Source organism: Ahaetulla prasina, chromosome 2 (assembly GCF_028640845.1).
Source record: "Ahaetulla prasina isolate Xishuangbanna chromosome 2, ASM2864084v1, whole genome shotgun sequence".
Taxonomy (NCBI): domain Eukaryota; kingdom Metazoa; phylum Chordata; class Lepidosauria; order Squamata; family Colubridae; genus Ahaetulla; species Ahaetulla prasina.
In genome coordinates this window covers 12,019,448-12,038,651 of record NC_080540.1, presented here as the reverse complement: position 1 = coordinate 12,038,651, position 19,204 = coordinate 12,019,448, and the positions used below count along the sequence as shown (strand labels likewise).

Here is a 19,204-nt window from a genome sequence, read left to right as displayed (position 1 = left end):
TTATATTGTATCTTATCTTAACTTATCTTATCTTATCTTATCTTATCTTATTATCTTGTAGCTTATTTTATATATCTTTTGGCTTATATTGTAGCTTATCTTATCTTACTTACTTTCTTATCCTACCTTACCTTACCTTACCTTACCTTACCTTACCTTATCTTATCTTATTATCTTGTAGCTTATCTTATATCTTATCTTGTGGCTTATATTGTAGCTTATTATCTTGTAGCTAATTTTATATCCTATCTTTTGGCTTATATTGTAGCTTATCTTATCTTACTTACTTTCTTATCCTACCTTACCTTACCTTACCTTACCTTACCTTACCTTACCTTATCTTATTATCTTGTAGCTTATCTTATATCTTATCTTGTGGCTTATATTGTAGCTTATTATCTTGTAGCTAATTTTATATCCTATCTTTTGGCTTATCTTGTAGCTTATCTTTTATCTTATCTATCTTATCTTCTTATCTTTCCTTACCTTAGCTTATGTTATCTTATCGTACCTTATTTTATTTTTTTAATTTTTATTTATTTGTCGAGTACGTATTAGATAATATATATAAGTATAAGCATGAATTGAATACATAAAATGAATACAAATAAAGGGAACATTAGGACAGGGACTGTAGGCATACTGGTGCTCTTATGCACACCTCTTACAGACCTCTTAGGAATGGGGTGAGGTCAACCTTGCCTAGCGCCTTATCTTATCTCTTATCTCTTGCCTCACCTCGTCTTATATCTTATTTTGACCCTTATTCCTTCAGCCCATCTTACCCATCCGGCACTCATCTATATCTTCATAGCACAGAGCTCCAGCATAACCCAGCTGGCATGTGCAGATGGCATGGCCAGTTTGGAGGTCTGTGTCACAGTGGGCATCAGGATGGCACGGATTGCTGAGGCAGGCATCAGGCAAGTGGCAAAGAAGCCCTGAAGAAAGAGAGATGGATGATAAGCAAAACCTTCTTGTCTCCAGAGATTAAAAATCCACCCTTCAAATCCATCTTTTGGGATCTTTCAAAATTAATACCAGCACTGCATGCTTTGTGACCATGGCATAGGTCCGGGTTACTTACGGGACCATCTACTGCCACCAAATGCCTCCCACCGGCCCGTGCGCTCTCACAGGGAGGGACTCCTCAGGGTGCCGTCGGCCAGGCAGTGCCGACTGGCGACGCCCAGGGGAAGGGCCTTTTCTGTGGGGGCTCCCACCCTCTGGAACGAGCTTCCCCCAGGACTTCGTCAACTTCCTGACCTTCGGACCTTCCGCCGCGAGCTCAAGACACATCTATTCATTTGCGCAGGACTGGACTAGATTTTTTAAAAAATTTTAAATTTTAGATTTGGTTTTAAATTGGGTTTTATTGTTTATAAGTCTATTTTAAATTTTTAATAAGTTTTTTAGATGAATGTTTTACTTTGTATATTTATGTGTTTTTATATGGCTGTACACCGCCCTGAGTCCCTAGGGAGATAGGGCGGTATAAAAGTATGAATAAATAAATAAATAAATAAATAAATAAATAAATAAATAAATAAATAAATAAATAAATATCCCCAAGCTCCAACCAAAGTTATCAGCTGTTATTTGAGATGCCAGAGAGTGTTTATACAGGTAGTTCGTAAGTTACAACCATAATGGAGCCTGCCTATCACGGTCATAACTCATAATTCATGGCAGTTATGAAATGACCATAAAATGAACCATAAAAATGATGTGGTGACCATTTTTGTGATGGTCACTAAGTGTTAATGACATAGTCATTAAGTAAACCAATGGTTTGCTATGGGCGCAATTTTGCCAAAACTCTGAAGTAAGGCTAGTTTTCGGCAAAGCCATCATAAAATGTGGTTATGTAACCATGGGACACTGCAAATGTCCGTAAAGGCCCAAACTGCAGTCATGTGACCATGGAGGTGGACCATCAGAACTTCAAATCCAGGTAGGTAGGTACATTAGAACTTTAAATGGTCTCTAAACAAGTGGAGGTAACTTGAGGACTACCTATACGTTAGTTTACACAGAGGTTTCCAAACTTCACAGCTTTAGGACTTGTGGACTACTCCAGAAATCCCTCAGCCCAGAAATCCCTCCCAGAAATCCCTCAGCCAGCCCATGGATTTCTGGGAGTTGAAGTCCACAAGTTTTAAAGTTGTCAAGACTGAAGACCCCTGGATTACCAGATGGGAAAGGTCACCCATGACCTATGGAAACAGGCCAGGGAATTCTGATCACATGCATCAGTTGTGAATGGTAAAACCTATTTCTCCTTTCCTGGTGCAGCCAAACCCCCTTCCCAGCCTTCACTTTGGAGGGGTTGAGTGCTTAGAACAGGGGTCGGCAACCTTAAACACTCAAAGAGCCATTTGGACCCGTTTTTTCCCACAGGAAAAAAAAACACCGAGAGCCACAAAATCCTTCTGACATCTAAAATGAAGATAACACTGCATTCATCACTTTTTATCTTTATGCTATGTATAAAAAAACTATAGTGTCTTGCATTTATGAAATCAATGAATTGCTACAGAGAAAACTAATTTTTATTTCCACATGCAACAAAAACATTTTGAACTCCGAAAAAAAAAGATGGGTCGAAAAGCTCAATAAATCACGTGCCAGCAGGTGTCGCACATTGGCGGTTGTGACGCATATTTTGAGTGACACGGAGCCGCAGGAGAGGGATGAAATAGCCACATGTATTGCAGAGCCGCAAGTTGCAGACTCCTGGCTTAGAAGAACACACACTTCTCCTTCATGTTAGCTAGATTCCAAATCCAGTCCTTGCTACTTCTAGCCAACAACCTTTGAGAAATATCATACAGTACATCGATTTGGCTGATCAAATTAATTGATTGATCAGTTTTGAGCAGGGGTGAAATGCTCCCGGTTCGGACTGGATCGCGCGATCTGGTAGCGATGAGGGCGGGTAGTTCAGAGAATCGGTAGCAAAAATCCCTCCCCCCGCCAGCCCATGCCCACCCAATCGCCCGGTCCCCACTTGCCTACTTGGCAGCTTCCTGCTTCTTTCAATCCTGCTTGCTATTCCAGCCTTGCTTTGGCTGCTGCAATCAATTGCATCAGCTAGCAACTGAATCTGCCTGCCTGCAATCCACCTCATCAGTGAGCAACTCAATCTGCCTGCCTTTTCCCTTGAATTAGGTAAGTAAAGGGGAGCTTTTAAAAAAATAGTTAATTGGGGGTTTTTTAGGAGGTTTTTTTTTTTTTAGACATAGTAATTTAAAGTTAAGGAAGTTTTAAAGTAAAGAAAGTTTTAAAGTTAAGGAAGTTTTAAATTTAGCTGCTTTTATCTAAAAATATAAATAAAATAAAATATTTGTGCAGCTTTCTGAGATTTGGTGTGTTTCTATAGTGTTTCACTCTAACTACACAAACACACAAAATCTCTCAAAGCTGTATGTGGCATTTTGTGTGTGTGTGTGTGAAACAGTTGTGTTGTGTTGTGTGTGTATAAAGTGTGAAAGTTGTTTTTTGGTACTCTTATTGTTTTGTGTACTTTATTATTTTTATTATTTATTGTTATTGGCTATGCCCATCCAGTCACCTGACCACCAAGCCATGCCCACAGAACCGGTAGGGAAAATTTTTAGATTTCACCCCTGGTTTTGAGGTTCTATTTGGGGACCGTTTTCAACGGTTATGGCAATATGTTAATAAACAATGCAACTTTGATCAAGAAAAAAAAAAGATTAGCGTGGCTTAGGACAATTCTGCAATAAGGCGAATGCCTTGATTAGGTATGTTTATAGGTTTGTTCTGTAAGACCAGAATTTGATATATTTTGGCATAGACAAACAAACCTTTGCAGATTTGCTTCTTTGTTTCTTGCTTACGTCTCACCTGTCCAGCCTTGGATGCAATGGCAGGTGTAGGTCCCGATACCATCCTGGCAGGTGCCTCCGTTGAGGCATTGATGCCCTGCGCAGTCATCTGGATTCACCTCGCAGTACTGACCAGTGTAGCCTATTGGAAGAACAGGAGGTAATAAACTTAGAGTCATTTTGGGGGAGACAAGACAAGGTCATCAGCAATGACAAGGGAGGCTCCCAGATGAACAGCTCTTCCAGCCTCTCACTTCCTAGGACAATGATGGCTAACCTTTTTGCCATCGCGTGCCAAAAGTGGGAGGAAACATGGGGGGTCACGCACGTGCATGCCCACACTCATAATTCTATGTGCCCCGCCCCCCCGCGTATGCACACATGATCCCCCCCCGCACTCCCCCCGCTTTTGGCACGCAATGGCACGGTGGGCCCAGTAGGCCCGTTTTCTGCTGTCCCAGCAAACGGCAAACGGGCCATTTCGGCCTCTGGAGGGCCTCCAGGGGGGTGGGGAAGGCCGTTTTCAACCTGCCCAGGCTCCTAGAAAAGCTCTGGAGCCAGGGTAGAGTGAAAAATGGGCCTTCCCCACCCCCAGGCCCTCCGGAGGCAGGAAATAGTCTGTTTCCCTACTTCTGGTGGGCCCAGACAGCCCGAAAATCAGCTGGTGGAGCTCTGCATGCCACCTGTGGCGCACGTACCATAGGTTCACCATCACGGTCCTAGGATCTTTTCACTCACATTGTTTCTGGTTCCTCAAATCCTCACAAAACAACCTGAAAAAGACTTGGGATCATCTGCTGTTGACCTCAAAATGCTGAGAAATGGAGACATGTAGTGACTTCATTGCAAAAAAAAAACCACCCCAAATAAAACTCAAAACATAATCCTGTAGTCATTATTAGGGGAAGCTTCCTGATCACAAAAGCATCATTCTTCTGTTGCAAGACTGATCCTGAAATGGTGACGGGGCAGGAATTTGGGAAGTATCCTGAAATACGGTAGATAGTCCTTGTTTAGCATCCACAATTGGGACCAACAACTTGGTTGTTAAGACTGGCATTATTAACAGAGCATTGACATTAAGTTATTTTGGTTAGTTCCGTTCAAGGCATTGGCTTGCAACTATTAAACAGTTACCAACTACACAAGGGGTAGTCAACCTTTTTATACCTACCACCCACTTTTGTATCTCTGTTAGTAGTAAAATTTTCTAACTGCCCACTGGTTCCACAATAATGCGCCGTGTATTGTCATCTGCACATGCCTCTCGCGCATCATGGATTGGGTTTGGGGGGAGGCACTGGCTCTGCTTTTCTGTTACAGCTGGGTGGTGTGGGGGGAGATGCGCGAGCTATTCTGGGACGAGGCTCTTTTGTTTGCGGTCGCACTATAGCGCCATTTAGTTTCACTTAGGTAACGTGAACTAAACTTGTGTGCAGGCGATACAAATAGTATATTTTCAGAAATTTAAATAGTCACAGGGAATTTTATGAAAATCTAATGAAAATGTTTTTAAATAATGCTATGAAAAATTTTTTAAAAGTCAATTAAATTTTAAAAAAGGAAAATTCTTCAGTAACAGACAAAACCCCTACTGCCCACCAAGAAAGCTGGAATGCCCACTAGTGGGCGGTAGGGACCAGGCTGACTACCACTGAACTACACAGTGCTAAAGAAATCAGACCCAACCCCGTTTCTGGGCCAAATTTGGGGAGAAAACTGCCTGGAGGAAAAAGAAGCATGGTTTCATTTACACAATGTACTCATTGCTTAATTGGTTCATGATAAATGAACTAACTTACCATAAGACATTAAGGAGGAGGAAGAGTAAGAAGAAGAAGAGGAGAAGTGATGGGGAAGGAGAAGGAGGAGGTGGTGGTGATGGAGGAGGAGGAGGAGGAGTAAGAGGAGGAGGAGTAGAAGTGATGGAGAAGGAGAAGGAGGAGGTGGTGGTGATGGAGAAGAGGAGGAGTAAGAGGAGGAGGAGTAGAAGTGGTGGAGAAGGAAAAGGAGGAGGTGGTGGAGGAGGAGCAGGAGGAGTAAGAGGAGGAGGAGTAGAAGTGATGGAGAAGGAGGTGGTGGAGGAGAAGTAAGAAGAGAAGGAGTAGAAGTGATGAAGGAGAAGGAGGAGGTGGTGGTGATGGAGGAGGAGGAGGAGGAGTAAGAGGAGGAGGAGTAGAAGTGGTGGAGAAGGAAAAGGAGGAGGAGGAGGAGGAGGAGGAGGAGGAGGAGAAGTATTTGATCTCACCAATTTGCCATCTGCAACCTGAATTAATATCTTACATCCACCAATGTTTATGATGTTTATCTCACCACGAACATACCTGCTTACTAAAGACTATGAGCAGTAAACTAGTGGGGTTGACACCAAGACTTCCTCCATGCAAGGTCTCAATTACTGGGCACATAGAGAAGAGTTTTCTCCCGTGTAGCTCCCAAACAGTGACCGGGTCTCCCTTCATAATCACATTTATCCTCTCGCTTCGTCTTTGAGAAAAAGCACCCATTCACATTTCCCTCCTTGGATGTCTTAAACTATTCTTTGAATACTCTTGGGGTAGAGCTGCAATGCCTTTTAGGTATTGGTTACCATCTTTAAAGCACTCCATGGCATAGGACCGGGTTATTTATGGGACCGCTTGCTGCCACCAATAGCCTCCCAGCGACCTGTGTGCTCCCATAGGGAGGGCCTCCTCAGGGTACCGTCAATCAAACAATGTCGATTGGCGACGTCCAGGGGGAGGGCCTTCTCCGTGGGGGCTCCTTCCCTCTGGAACGAGCTGCCTCCGAGGATCCGTCAACTCCCCGACCTCCGGAACTTTCGACACGAGCTTAAGACCTTCTTGTTTTATCGTGCAGGGCTGGCCTAACGTATTTTAAATATGGGTTTTTATTTTGGTTTTATCACTGTTTTTATTCGTTTTGGCCTAATTTAAATTTAGATTTTTAAAATGTTTTTAATTTTTGTAACTCTGTTTTATTTGGCTGTAAACCGCCCTGAGTCCTTCGGGAGAAGGGCGGTATATAAATTAAATAAATAAATAAATAAATAAATAAATAAATAAATAAATAAATAAATAAATAAATAAATAAATAAATAAATAACCAACAAATGCGATAACAACGCTAATAATAATGAACCATAATTCCCTGGCAGACAGAGGCAGCCATGGTATCCTCCATCGACGTGATGGCAGGTGCCCCCGTGGAGACAGATCTCCAAGGAACAAGGTCCCCGTCGGTACTGGCAGAGGGGACCAGAGAAGTTGGATGGGCACAAACAGCGGAAAGAGCCAATGCTGTTGATACAACTGCCCCCATTGAGGCAGGGGCTGGGAGACTCAAAGCATTCGTTGATGTCGTGTTGGCAGGTGTGCCCTTCGAAGCCTGGCCAGCACTGGCAGACGATGAAAGGGTAGGTGATGACACACGTCCCGCCATTGGCACAAGGGTTGGCTGGGCAGAAATCCATCAACTGGCAGTTCTTCCCTAGGAGAGAAATCACAGTCAACGTGATTCACAGGTTCTCCTCCAGCCTGGGAGAAGAGAAGATCAGAGGACAAGTTCATCTAACAATCAATGACTTCTAGCAAGTCCCCAGAAGGACGGGAGATGACCATCATCCTTATTACAGGTGGTATCAACCCTGAAGCTGACCTGTGTTGTGTCTCGTCCGATCTCACCACCACAGCCGGGGTCTGCTTATCTGCTTCCGAACGCTGAAGAATGTCCTAGCATGCCTCCCGGCCCCAGCCCTGGCTCCATGCCCAGACAGGCTGAGGAGGGGGCATCTCCCGGCCCCAGCCCTGGCTCCATGCCCAGACAAGCTGAAGAAGAGCAAGTATCTCCAGCCCCCAGCTCTGGCTCCATGCCCAGGCAAACGAAGCAACTAGACCCCTCCCCCTCCTCCACAGCATGTGAGCCTGAGGAAGGTCAATTACCAACAGCTGCCGATTGGAATGACCCTCGCTTCAGAAGAATTGATAGGCGGCGGCGTCAGAAGGAAGGGAGGGGCAGGCCTGGATAAGTGCTGAGTCATGGAGCCACACCCCATGGCCTATATAAAGGATCTGCTTTCTGGCAGTCTCTGAGTCAGGCAAAGTCTAAACATATTTTGCTGAAGTCACTTTCTGGTCTCCTGCCTGCCCTGAGGATTTTGCTAGGACTTTGGCAGAGCTGCAGAGGCACACCTGATTCGGATTTCCCTGACCCGGCCGTCAGCGGAGGAGTGGGACACGACAACCTGATTTTTGACAGCTTCAGTGTTGCCATACTGGAGTTGAGAGTTAGGGAGGGGGGATTTGAGATAGTTGGGATTTTGTAGCCAAAACAAAATATTTTCTCTTGGGAACCAAGGACATTCTCACACTTGGTCGGAGGAAGGCGGAGTGATGCTATCAGTGGTGAGATTCAGCCAGTTTGCACCACTTCGAGAACCGGTTGTTAACTTTCTGAGCTGTTTGGTGAACTGGTTGTTGGAATAAATCATTAGGGTAGAGAACCGGTTGTTAAATTATTTGAATCCCACCACTGGATGCTACCCAGTTGCCAAACTACACCGTGATTGGACCGTGTGACTGATTGTTTCGAGAAAGTGAATTTTTTTTTTACTTTTAATTAGATTTGTGATTTGTGCCAGTATGCTATTTCCAATAAAGCTATTCTTTGAGGAGTTGACCTGCCTTGGAGTTTTGCTTGATATGGATCTATTACATGGAACCCTGACAGGCGGTCCTCAACGTATAACCACAGTTTGGACCAGAATTTCCGTTGCTAAGCCAGACAGTTGTTAAATGAGTTATACACCCAAGTTTAGGACTTTTATCCCATGGTTGTTAAGTAAATCACTAAAGGTGATTTCTTGGGGCCTCAATTGGGAGGTTTGGCAGATCTTTTTAGGATGGGATTGAAGGAGAGATGGTTTTCTCCTTGGACAAGGGTAGGGGATTGTTTGTCCCGATAATGTTGCAAGGAGGGGCTCTGTTTTTAATTTGTAAAGCCACCCAGAGTATGTATGTATATATGTATATATGTATGTGTGTAGGTATGTATGTATATGTATGTGTGTATGTATGTATGTATGTATGTATGTATGTATGTATGTATGTATGTATTTATTTATTTTATCATACAGATTTATATAGCTGCCCAACTCACCCACAGTTACTTTTTTTGGAATTGGATGGTCTCTAGAAAGCAGAGTAATAAGTCAATCAGTTGCTTTAAAGTGAACTTTCTTTCCACAAAGAGAACCTGGGAAGGCTGGCAAGGACTGGTCAGAAAAGTCAAGGTGGCAACTATGGTGATACAATCTAAGCTGAGGGATCCTTGGTGCTCTCCGAGCTCGCTTGTTTTCTTGCAGAAGTTTCATTACCAAACTAGGTAACATCATCAGTGCTAGTATAGAGTGCCATTTGCTGTCAGTTTATACTCTGGTGACTTGTCCTGTTGGTGGGTCTTAGAGATTCTTTGGTTGGGCTGTTGGGCACCCTGACAAATCAGCCATCAATAGACACATAGACATTAACAGAATCTATAGACCAGTTGTTGTGTCTGTGCCCCCCGAGCCGGGCCTGCTGCCAGAAAGTGACTTGGACAGTGAGGGGGAAGGGCCGTCAGGACTTACCTCGGGAGCACTGGCTTCCCTGGCTCAGCTGCAGGAGCCAGAGGCAGGCCAGGTGGAAGAGATAACGAGGCCTCCGTCCCCTGACTCTTCCCCCCTCAGGCCACGCCTGCAGACCCAGCTGAAGGCAATCACGCTTGGTTTCATAGGCAGGAGAGAAGGGAACAACAGAAGCAAGGGTGGGGCTGGCCTAGGAAGTGCTGAGTCATGGAGCCACACCCCACAGGATATAAAAGGCAGCGACAGCTGCTGTGTCTCTTTGTAACAGGCAAATCCACTGATTAAGAGCTGAAATTTGTTTCTGGGTGACTCACCAGCATCATGGAAGATAACGGAGGCTCTTGGCAGACGCTGGCTATTCTGCTGCCAGAGCTGATAATGACGGCTAATTAAGCCGTCATTCGGACGGAGGCGAGGGAGGACAGAACACCAGTGATGGCGAACTTTTTTGCCATCACATGCCAGGATGGGGGGGAAGGTTCATGCGCATGCCCTTACCCATAATTCTATGCGCCCTGCCCCATGCATGCGTGCGCAACCCCTCTTTCCCCCCCCCACCTCCTGGCGCGCGATGGCCTGGTAGGCCTATTTTTCTTTCTAACTTGGCTCCAGATCCTCTCTATGTATCTGGGGAGGGCGAAAACAGCCTTCCCCACCCCCTTGGAGGCCCTCCAGAGGCATGAAATGGCCCATTTGCCAAATTCTGGTTGGACAGGAAGTGATGTTTTTTGCTGTCCCCAGCCTCCAGAGCCTCTCCAGCACCATGATTGGACCATGCGACTGATTGTTTGGGGAAGGGAGAAAACTTTTACTTTTATTTAGATGAAAACCACGGGAACATTTAGAGTCACCAGCCTGTGCCAATATGATATATCCAATAAAGCTATTTTTTGAGGAATCTACCTGCCTCGGAGTTCTGTTCATTATGGGCGTATTACTTGGAACACTGACACATACATTAACTCCAAAGTTAACATCAGACCAACAACCAAGTAAACAATACCTCGATCAAGAAACTGTCAAAGAGCCATCAGTAAACAGCCCAACCAAAGAATCTCTAAGATTGCCCCCAGAAACTCTGATGATGTTACCTAGTTTGGGTAATGAAATGTCCTCAAGAAAACAAGCAAGCTCAGAGAGCACTAAGGACCCCTGAGCTACAAATATTCTCCTTTATTCATACAATCTAAGCCAGGGCTCGGCAACCTTAAACACTCAAAAAGCCATAAAGGTCCTAACCGGAAGCCCCCCGGTTCAATTCTGGAGCCAACCAGAAGTCCCCCATCATAGAGTCTCCTCCTAGCGCGGTGTCCTTTTTCCTCTGCTGGTTCCTCACCACCATCACCATAGAGTCTCCTCCTAGCACGTCGTCCTTTTTCCTCTACCTGTCCTAACTAAAAGCCCTATCAATTGTGGAACCAACTGGAGACAGGGAGCTGCAGCAGAGGGATAAAAGAGCCACATGCGGCTCCAGAGCCACATGCGGCTCCAGCGCTGCAGGTTGCCAACCCCTGATCTAAGCTCTTCAGTTTTTTTTACATGCACCACAACGCATGAACTGGGACAACTTCAAAGTCCCCAGTTGATTACCTTACCTGTCCATCCTGGTAGACATTGGCATTGATGCTCTTTCCTGGAGATCCGTTGGCATGTCCCTCCATGTTGGCAGGGTGACGGGAAGCAGGGATCACCAAGCACGACCTGGCATTTCTCCCCAGTGAAACCAGGAGGGCACGCACACACATACTCGGGGGCGGCTGGAGGAGGAAGAGCTCTGGAGGAGCAGCTGCCCCCGTTTTGGCAAAGCACAGGGGTGCAGGGGTCTGCAAACTGGCACGTGTCTCCTACATAGCCGGGAGAGCACCTGTGGCAGTCAGAAGATGGGAAAGAAACAGAGAAGCCAAAGGTTTAAATGTTAGAAACAGGGCGTTTTTTGAAGATCTGAACTTAATCTGGAGTTAGGGAAAGTATAGTTCTTAGGCTGCCCAGCTGAGTAGAAACATTGGAAGTAAACGCATTTATATCTCATCTGGAAGATACAGGTAGTCCTTGACTTACAACAGTTCATTTAGTGATAGTTCAAAGTTACAGCAGCACTGAAAAAAGTGGTTCGTGATCCTTTTTCACACTTATGACCATTGCAGAATCCCCACAGTCACGTAATAAGAATTTGGATGCTTGGCAAATGGTGCATCTTTATGACAGTGGCAGTGTCCTGGGGTCAGGTGTGATCACCTTTTGTGATCTTCTGACAAGCAAAGTCAATAGGGAAGCCATTTTATTATTAATTAAATACCGTATATACTCGAATATAAGCCGATCCGAGTATAAGCCGAGGTCCCCAATTTTACCCCAAAAACTGGGGTAAACTGGGGACTCGAGTATAAGCCGAGGGTGGGAAATGAGGCACCTACCGGTTGGGGAAACCCTCCCTCCCTCAGCTGAGAAGGCTGGCTCCCCGCCCGCCTCTCACTGCACCGGCAGGGCTTCCCCGCGCCGTCCTGTAAAATGTGAAAAAAAGAAAAAAAAAAAAACTCGAGTATAAGCCGTATATACTCGAGTATAAGCCGAGGGGCTTAAAAAAAAAAAAACTCGAGTATAAGCCGTATAGACCCGAGTATAAGCCGAGGGGACGTTTTTCAGCACAAAAAACGTGCTGAAAAACTCGGCTTATACTCGAGTATATACGGTAGTTATTTATTATTATTAATAATGAATTTATTATTATTAAGATTCACTTAACAACCGTGGCAAGAAAGGTTGTAAAAATGGGGAAAAGTTAACAACTGGTCTCATTTAGCAACAGAAATTTTGGGCTCAATTATAAATAAAATAAATAAATAAATTGTGGTTGTTAAATTGAGGACTAATCTATGTGTTGTTTAAAAAAACGGAGAGTCAAGTTATACATGGATGGGCTTATACACGAGTATATATGGTATCTCCATGATCATTTATTTATTTTATTTATTTATCAAGCATGTGTAAGATAACAGATATAAGTATAAACATGATTATGAATGCAGGAAATAGATACGAATAAATGGGGACAGTAGGATAGGGACGGGAGGCACGTTGGTGCGCCTATGCAAGCCCCTTACAGACCTCTTAGGAATGGGGTGAGGTCAACAGTAGACAGTCTAAGGTTAAAGTTTTGGGTATTTGGGGAAGAAACTACAGAGTCAGGTAGTGCATTCCAGGCATGGACCACTCTGTTCCTGAAGTCATATTTTCTACAATTGAGTTTGGAGTAGTTTACCTTGAGTTTGTATCTATTGTGTGCTCATGTATTATTGTGGTCAAAGATGAAGTAGTCATTGACAGGTAGAATAGAATAGAATAGAATAGAATAGAATAGAATAGAATAGAATAGAATAGAATAGAATAGAATAGAATTTATTGGCCAAGTGTGATTGGACACACAAGGAATTTGTCTTGGTGCATATGCTCTCAGTGTACATAAAAGAAGGGTAGGATGTTGCGGCGGATAATTTTGTGTACATACGCTTTTGTGTACTATCATGGCTGTATAATAGGCTGAACGTTATTTCTCCTGCACAAGTTTTGCCAGAAACAGCATGAATTGAATTCCTAGCTCGGTTCCGCCTCCTTATGATGGACAGAAATAGCAGCGGCATTTCCTGTACACTGAATCAAGCAGGGGAGAAATCTCTACCTGTTGAGGCTCTGCTCGTCCTTCAATTTTAACCATTATGGGAATCTTGACACTTTTAAAAAAAGAAAAACTTACAGGCAGGAAGACGTCCCATTGGAGTGTTTCAAACAAGTCCCGCCATTCTTGCAGGGCCTCCGAGAACAAGATTCAGCTGGGGAAACGGAAACACCAAGAGGTTTTTAAAAAGGCTCTAGCCTTAATATTTGCAGATAGAAGTATGTGTGGGCGGGGAATTAAATTCAGGGTACAAAATAAACCATATCATGGAACAAATTGGAGACGTTGTTTTGCCAAATGTCAAGCTAGGGCTCGGGTGCCCAGGCAATTGGTTCTTTTGGGTCCAGAGACAAAGAACACAGCATACAGAACAACAGGCTTATAGGCAGGGGTGAAATCTAATTTTTTTCCCTACTGGTTCTGTGGGCGTGGCTTAATTGGTGGGCGTGGCTTGGTAGTCAGGTCACCGGATGGGCATGGCCAATAACAATCAATAATAAAAATAATAAACAAAGTACACAAAACAATAAGAGGTACCAAAAATGAACTTTCACACTTTATAACACAACTGACTCACACACAATGTAAAAGCAGCTGCACTTCACCCAAAATGACCCCTGCAACAAGCAGGAACCTCACACAGCCACAAAAAGCTCAAAACCCAACTTTCACACTTCAAACTTCAAAATTAAAATTTTGCAAAAACCATCAACCTAGGTGAGCCTAATACCTGTGTTTTCCCGAAAATAAGACTGGGTCTTATATTTTTTTTGTGCTATCAAAAAAGGCACCAGGTCTTATTTTCGGGGGTGGGTGTGGGTGTCATCCAATGACTCACCTCACTTGCACACGTTACCCTCAGCTTCCTTTTCGCTGTCAGAGAACTTCAGGAAATTCTTCTGTGGCCAGCAAGGCTTTCCTGAAGGCCTCTGCAGCCAATAACAGAATTGCAGATTGATCTGGAGCTCTGTTATTGGCTGCAGAGGCCTTCAGGAAATCTTTGCCAGCTTCATAAGTAATGGGCCGGCAAGGCAAGTGTCGGGATGTGCGAGGCCTGGCTGCAACTGTCCGAAGGCAAGTAGTAGGGCAGCTCCACCCCCACCCTAGCTTAATTTTTACCCGTGCACCTTGAAATGGGTGGGGTCTTAATTAGGGCTTATTTTGGGGGTTGGACTTATATTGGGTGGATGTGTAAAGTCAAGCTAGGACTTACTTTCGGGGTAGGTCATATTTTCGGGCAAACACGGTAAATGAAGACCGTGTAAGGGTCTCTCCCGTTTGCCCTTAACTTCGGCCCAAACATGTCCTGACAGCTTGGGGTTGTTTTCTGCTGTGCCCTTCTGATATTTATTTATTTATTTATTTTGTTTATTTATTAAATTTATTTGCCGCCTATCTCAACCACAAGGTGACTCTGGTTGGCCAATAAATTTAACATATTAGCAACAGCAATAGCACTTAGACTTATATACTGCTTCACAGTGCTTTTTCCAGCCCTCTCTAAGCGGTTTACAGAGTCAGCATATTAACCCCAACAATCTGGGTCCTCATTTTACCCACCTCGGAAGGATGGAAGGCTGAGTCAACCTTGAGCCTGGTGAGATTTGAACTGCCGAACTGCAGCTAGCAGTCGGCTGAAGTAGCCTGCAGTGCTGCACTCTAGCCACCTCAGCTCTTTATTGCCTACAACCTGGGCTTTTTAGTGGTAGAGGAACACTTTCCCCTGTAAATAGACAACAAGTCACAACTGTTTTTCTATGTGCATTCTGAATGAGCTTCATCTACACCAGTGGTAGTCAACCTGGTCCCTACCGCTCACTAGTGGGACGTTCCAGCTTTCACGGTGGGCAGTAGGGGTTTTGTCCGATACTGAAGCACTTTCCTTTTTTTTTAATTTAATTGACTTTTTAAAAAAATTTCATAGCATTATTTAAAAACATTTTCATTAGGTTTTCATAAAATTCCCAGTGACAATTTAAATTTCTGAAAATATATTATTTGTATCGCCTGCGCATAAGTTTAGTTCACGTTACATAAGTGAAACTAAATGGTAAGTAATTATTATTATATGCTTTAACTAGCTGTAACTCTGCTTTATAAATTTTATAAAGTAAAGTTACTTCCCTACTTTATAAATCACCATTACTGTGGAACCGGTGGGCAGTTAGGAAATTTTACTACTAATAGAGATACAAAAGTGGGCGATAGGTATAAAAAGGTTGACTACCCCTGATCTACACATAACCCTCAACTTGCAACCATTTGTTTAGTGACCCATTCAAAGTTACAACAACTCTGAAAAAAATGACTTAAGACCAATCCTCACACTTACGACTGTCACAGCCTCCCCGTCTGCTTGATTGTGCAATGAACCATAATCATATAATATTATAATAACAACAATATCAAGAAGGTAACAAAATACCAAGACCTACAAATAGAAATAGAATAACTGTGGAAAAAGAAAGCAAAGGTAGTACCAATAATAACTAAAAGGCACCTTGGGGGTGATCCCAAAACAACTGGAATACCATTTGAACACCATCGGCATTGACAAAAACATCATTAGTCAATTGCAAAAGGCAGCTTTACTTGGAAGAGCTTAGGATACCTTTAACACCAGCAAAACTCAATATCTGCCTCTCCCAGGCGGAGTGGATAAAACTGCCAAAGTCGGTCTCAACCTCTGGCTGACTGCGCATCCAACCATCATCATCATCATAATATCAACATTTTAAATTCCAAAATATTGTAATTATCCAAAAGAACGGATGGGTTTTAGCTTCGCAAAAAAGCAATCCGATTGTGCTGCTAGGTAAATCTTGTTAAAGGAGAATATTTCAGAAGCAACGAAGAAGACAACTTCCTAACTTCTTTTTTTTCAGGTTGCTCTGCTCCATATTCTGCCAAAAGCTCTTTTTTTTGTTTAAACCAAGCAAGCAGAGGTACAATTTTACAACATACAGAGAGGTGGACTGCCATCCATGACCTTTACACAATGACAACTGTACTAGTCTGCAAGTTACCACAAAACGGTTAGCAACAGATAGACCCAGCAAGCTCTTTGTAGACATCAACACTAGAAAACACAGCTACATACACACACATACACAAAAACCCTGCTAAAAAACTGCACTGAAACTGCTCCAGGGTCTGATTAACGGCTGCAATCTATCTTCTCTGGTGTTGTGTGTGCAACACACTTAAACCATGATATTCTTCATATGCCAGAAGTCCCTTGAAATCATGTCATCCAGACATGGGCCTCTTAAGGAACCGGAGATATGCTTAGATGGCTCCATAGAAAAGTACTTGTTATATATTTTTATATTGCCTACTTTTATATTATGTCATTATTCGATTGCTGTAGGCTGCTCAGAACCACATTTTATGAGATGGCTGGCTATATAGCAATAGCACTTAGACTTATATAGCACTTCACAGTGTTTTACAGCCCTCTCTAAGCGGATTACAGAGTCAGCCTCTTGGCCACAACAATCTGGGTCCTCATTTTACTGACTTCGGAAAGATGGAAGGCTGAGTCAATCTTGAGCTGGTGAGAATCGAACTGCCAAACTGCTGGCAGCCGGCAGTCAGCAGAATTGGTTTGCACTATTGCATTCTAACCACTGCGCCACCACAGTTCATATAAATTTGATAAACATGCAAACAAATAAACGAGATCCGATCAAGACTTAGTGGTTGTATTTTTTGGAACATTCAAACCTTGGTTATTTAATTAAGTAATTAATATGTTACCCATCTCACTTTTTGAGCAAGTCTAGGAGGCCCACCACATCATAAAAACAAGACTATAAAAACATTAAAAGCATTGAAACATTAAGCCTTAAAAGTTAACAAAAATTGGGTAAGCTAGAAATTTGGACGCAATCAGGATGGTTAGTTTTTCTGGTGACAGGAAATCAGTCCCTAAGATGAGTTTAGGCTTCAGGATATTGGACAAACCCAAAAAAAGAGATAATTCATTAAGGATACTATGCAAAGCCTTCATGTAAAAATCTACTCCATTCTACTTATCTCTTAAAAAGTCTCTTTTTAACTTACCTCCAGCAAACGGGATCAACATGAGCAGTAGCAACGGTTTCATCCTCCTTTAGATTTCTCTTCCACACCCTCATCACTCCATCCAACACTAGGAGGGATCTGGGAGGCAGAATCTGAGTGTCCAAAAAAAGTGGGGTCAAATTGAAGTCCCCACTGAGGACGACTGTTATTAGAGGGAGCACCCCGGGGAAGAACCCCAGTTTCTTCAGCCACAACCTAGGACTCTGTGTGACACCCCATCACTGCCCTCCCTTAAAAAATACAAGACACATCCTGCCCTTTCTGTTCTCCATTGTCGAAGACTTCCTGCCCCACACAATGCCTGGGACGGGAAAGATTTCCTGTTACCCAGGGCACTGTTGTCAACAGTGGACGAAGGGTGGGAACGATTAGGGTGGGTGGCTGATGAGGAAGAAGGGAACATTAAGCCAAGGAACAAAAGCAGAGTAGAAGAGTTCTGAAAGGCGATGCATTTGTGCTGGAAACGGGACTACGCACAATAACGTCCCTTCTTCAGGACGAGGAGGTGGGCAAAGGGGGTAAAGCGGTGAAACGACGGAGAGCTGAGCTCAACTCCTGGGGGATGCCTGAAGCTCAACCAAATCTTGTAGCACATCGATGCTCCTAGTGATGGTTCTATTGCTGTGATCTCTGCTGGACTTCTAAGCAGCATCTCAGTAGCCACCCAAAGATTTAGTGAATGGTTGTTGTTTTTAACCTCCTGATGCCACGCTAAGATAGTGTTTCTCAAACTTTACAACTTTTAAGATGTATGGACTTCAACTCCCAGAATTCCCCAACCAGAATGCAGAATTCTGAGGGTTGAAATCCACACACCTTAAATGCTTTGAAAGCCATTGCCCTAAGAATTCTCTCGCAAATATTTTTGTTACGTTTGCTCCAACCATCTAAGACCTGACTTCTCTGCTTCTCAGTTTGCTGCCACCAACCCCTAAGAAGTAAAATGAGGCCAGACTTGCTTAGTACTTGAAATGAAGGCCACTAGGAAATCACGGGTCCATAGGGTAGATTGGGAAGTTGAATAAGCATCCTAGAAGAAGAAAAGGGCATGCTAATTCCCTATTGGGGGAGCAGAGGAAGAACTCACATGGAGTTAGTAGGAGATGGCTGGGCTCTAAAAATGTAATAATATTTAGAGTTTTCATTCTTAACTCTCCTATACCAAGTTTGCTATTCTGCTAAATCCAAGCACTCATTTGATAGGAGCAGGCGAACTGCTTAGAATAACACACTAGGGCCATGATGGCAAACCTATGGCACATGTGCCACAGGTGGCAGGCAGAGCCCTCTCTGTGGGCACACGTGCCGTCGCCAGCTGCTCTTCTGGTTTCCAGCGCACGCATGTGCGTGCTTGTGCACGTATGTTCCACTTGGTGCCGAAAAGGTTCGCCGTCACTGCACTAGAGTCTTACTACAATTTGACTTTGTATGCTGTTTGAAATCAGATCATGAGATAGAATACAGAATAAGAGAATTGGAAGGGACCTTGGAGGTCTTCCAGTCCAACCCCCTACTCAAGCAGGAGACCCTATACCAGGGGTGAAATGTAAAATTTGTTACTACCGGTTCTGTGGGCGTGGTTTGGTCGTGGTGGGTAATGAGATTTAGTGGGCGTGGCCAACTTTTTTCTTTTTTACTTTTAAAAGCATTTTTTCTACAACCTCTTCGGCTGAAGAGGTTGTAGAAAAAATGCTTCTAAAGGATTCTGACGATCCCAGCTGAGCTGCGTGATCATCAGAGGCTTTTTTTTTTACTTTTAAAAGCATTTTTTTCGGCCGAAGAAAAAATGCTTTTAAAAGTTAAAAGAAAACAACAACTCTGATGATCGCGCGGCTCAGCTGGGCATGGGGAGGCGGGGCAGGGATTTTTGCTACCCGTTCTCTGAACCACCCGCCGCCATCGCTACCGGATTGCATGATCTGGTCCGAACCAGGAGCATTTCACCCCTTCCCCATATCATTTCAGACAGGT

At 43.8% G+C, this 19,204-nt stretch overlaps 1 protein-coding gene across 3 annotated transcripts in view; it reads right to left on the bottom strand.

The window, feature by feature from the left end:
* Positions 1-17,482, bottom strand: part of NOTCH4 (notch receptor 4) — a 76,722-nt gene extending 59,240 nt beyond the window's left edge. For 2 of the 3 annotated variants that reach the window (XM_058171641.1, XM_058171643.1), the window contains exons 1-6: positions 17,213-17,482; positions 13,226-13,301; positions 11,070-11,338; positions 7,004-7,340; positions 3,871-3,995; positions 786-941 (exon numbers count right to left, since the gene is read on the bottom strand). In XM_058171641.1, coding sequence (XP_058027624.1) covers positions 786-941; positions 3,871-3,995; positions 7,004-7,340; positions 11,070-11,338; positions 13,226-13,301; positions 17,213-17,255 — 1,006 coding nt within the window. In that variant the 5' untranslated portion in view covers positions 17,256-17,482. The remainder of the gene's footprint in view (positions 1-785; positions 942-3,870; positions 3,996-7,003; positions 7,341-11,069; positions 11,339-13,225; positions 13,302-17,212) is intronic. The other variant, XM_058171640.1, reaches the window with a different exon arrangement.
* Positions 17,483-19,204: the final 1,722 nt, after the last annotated feature.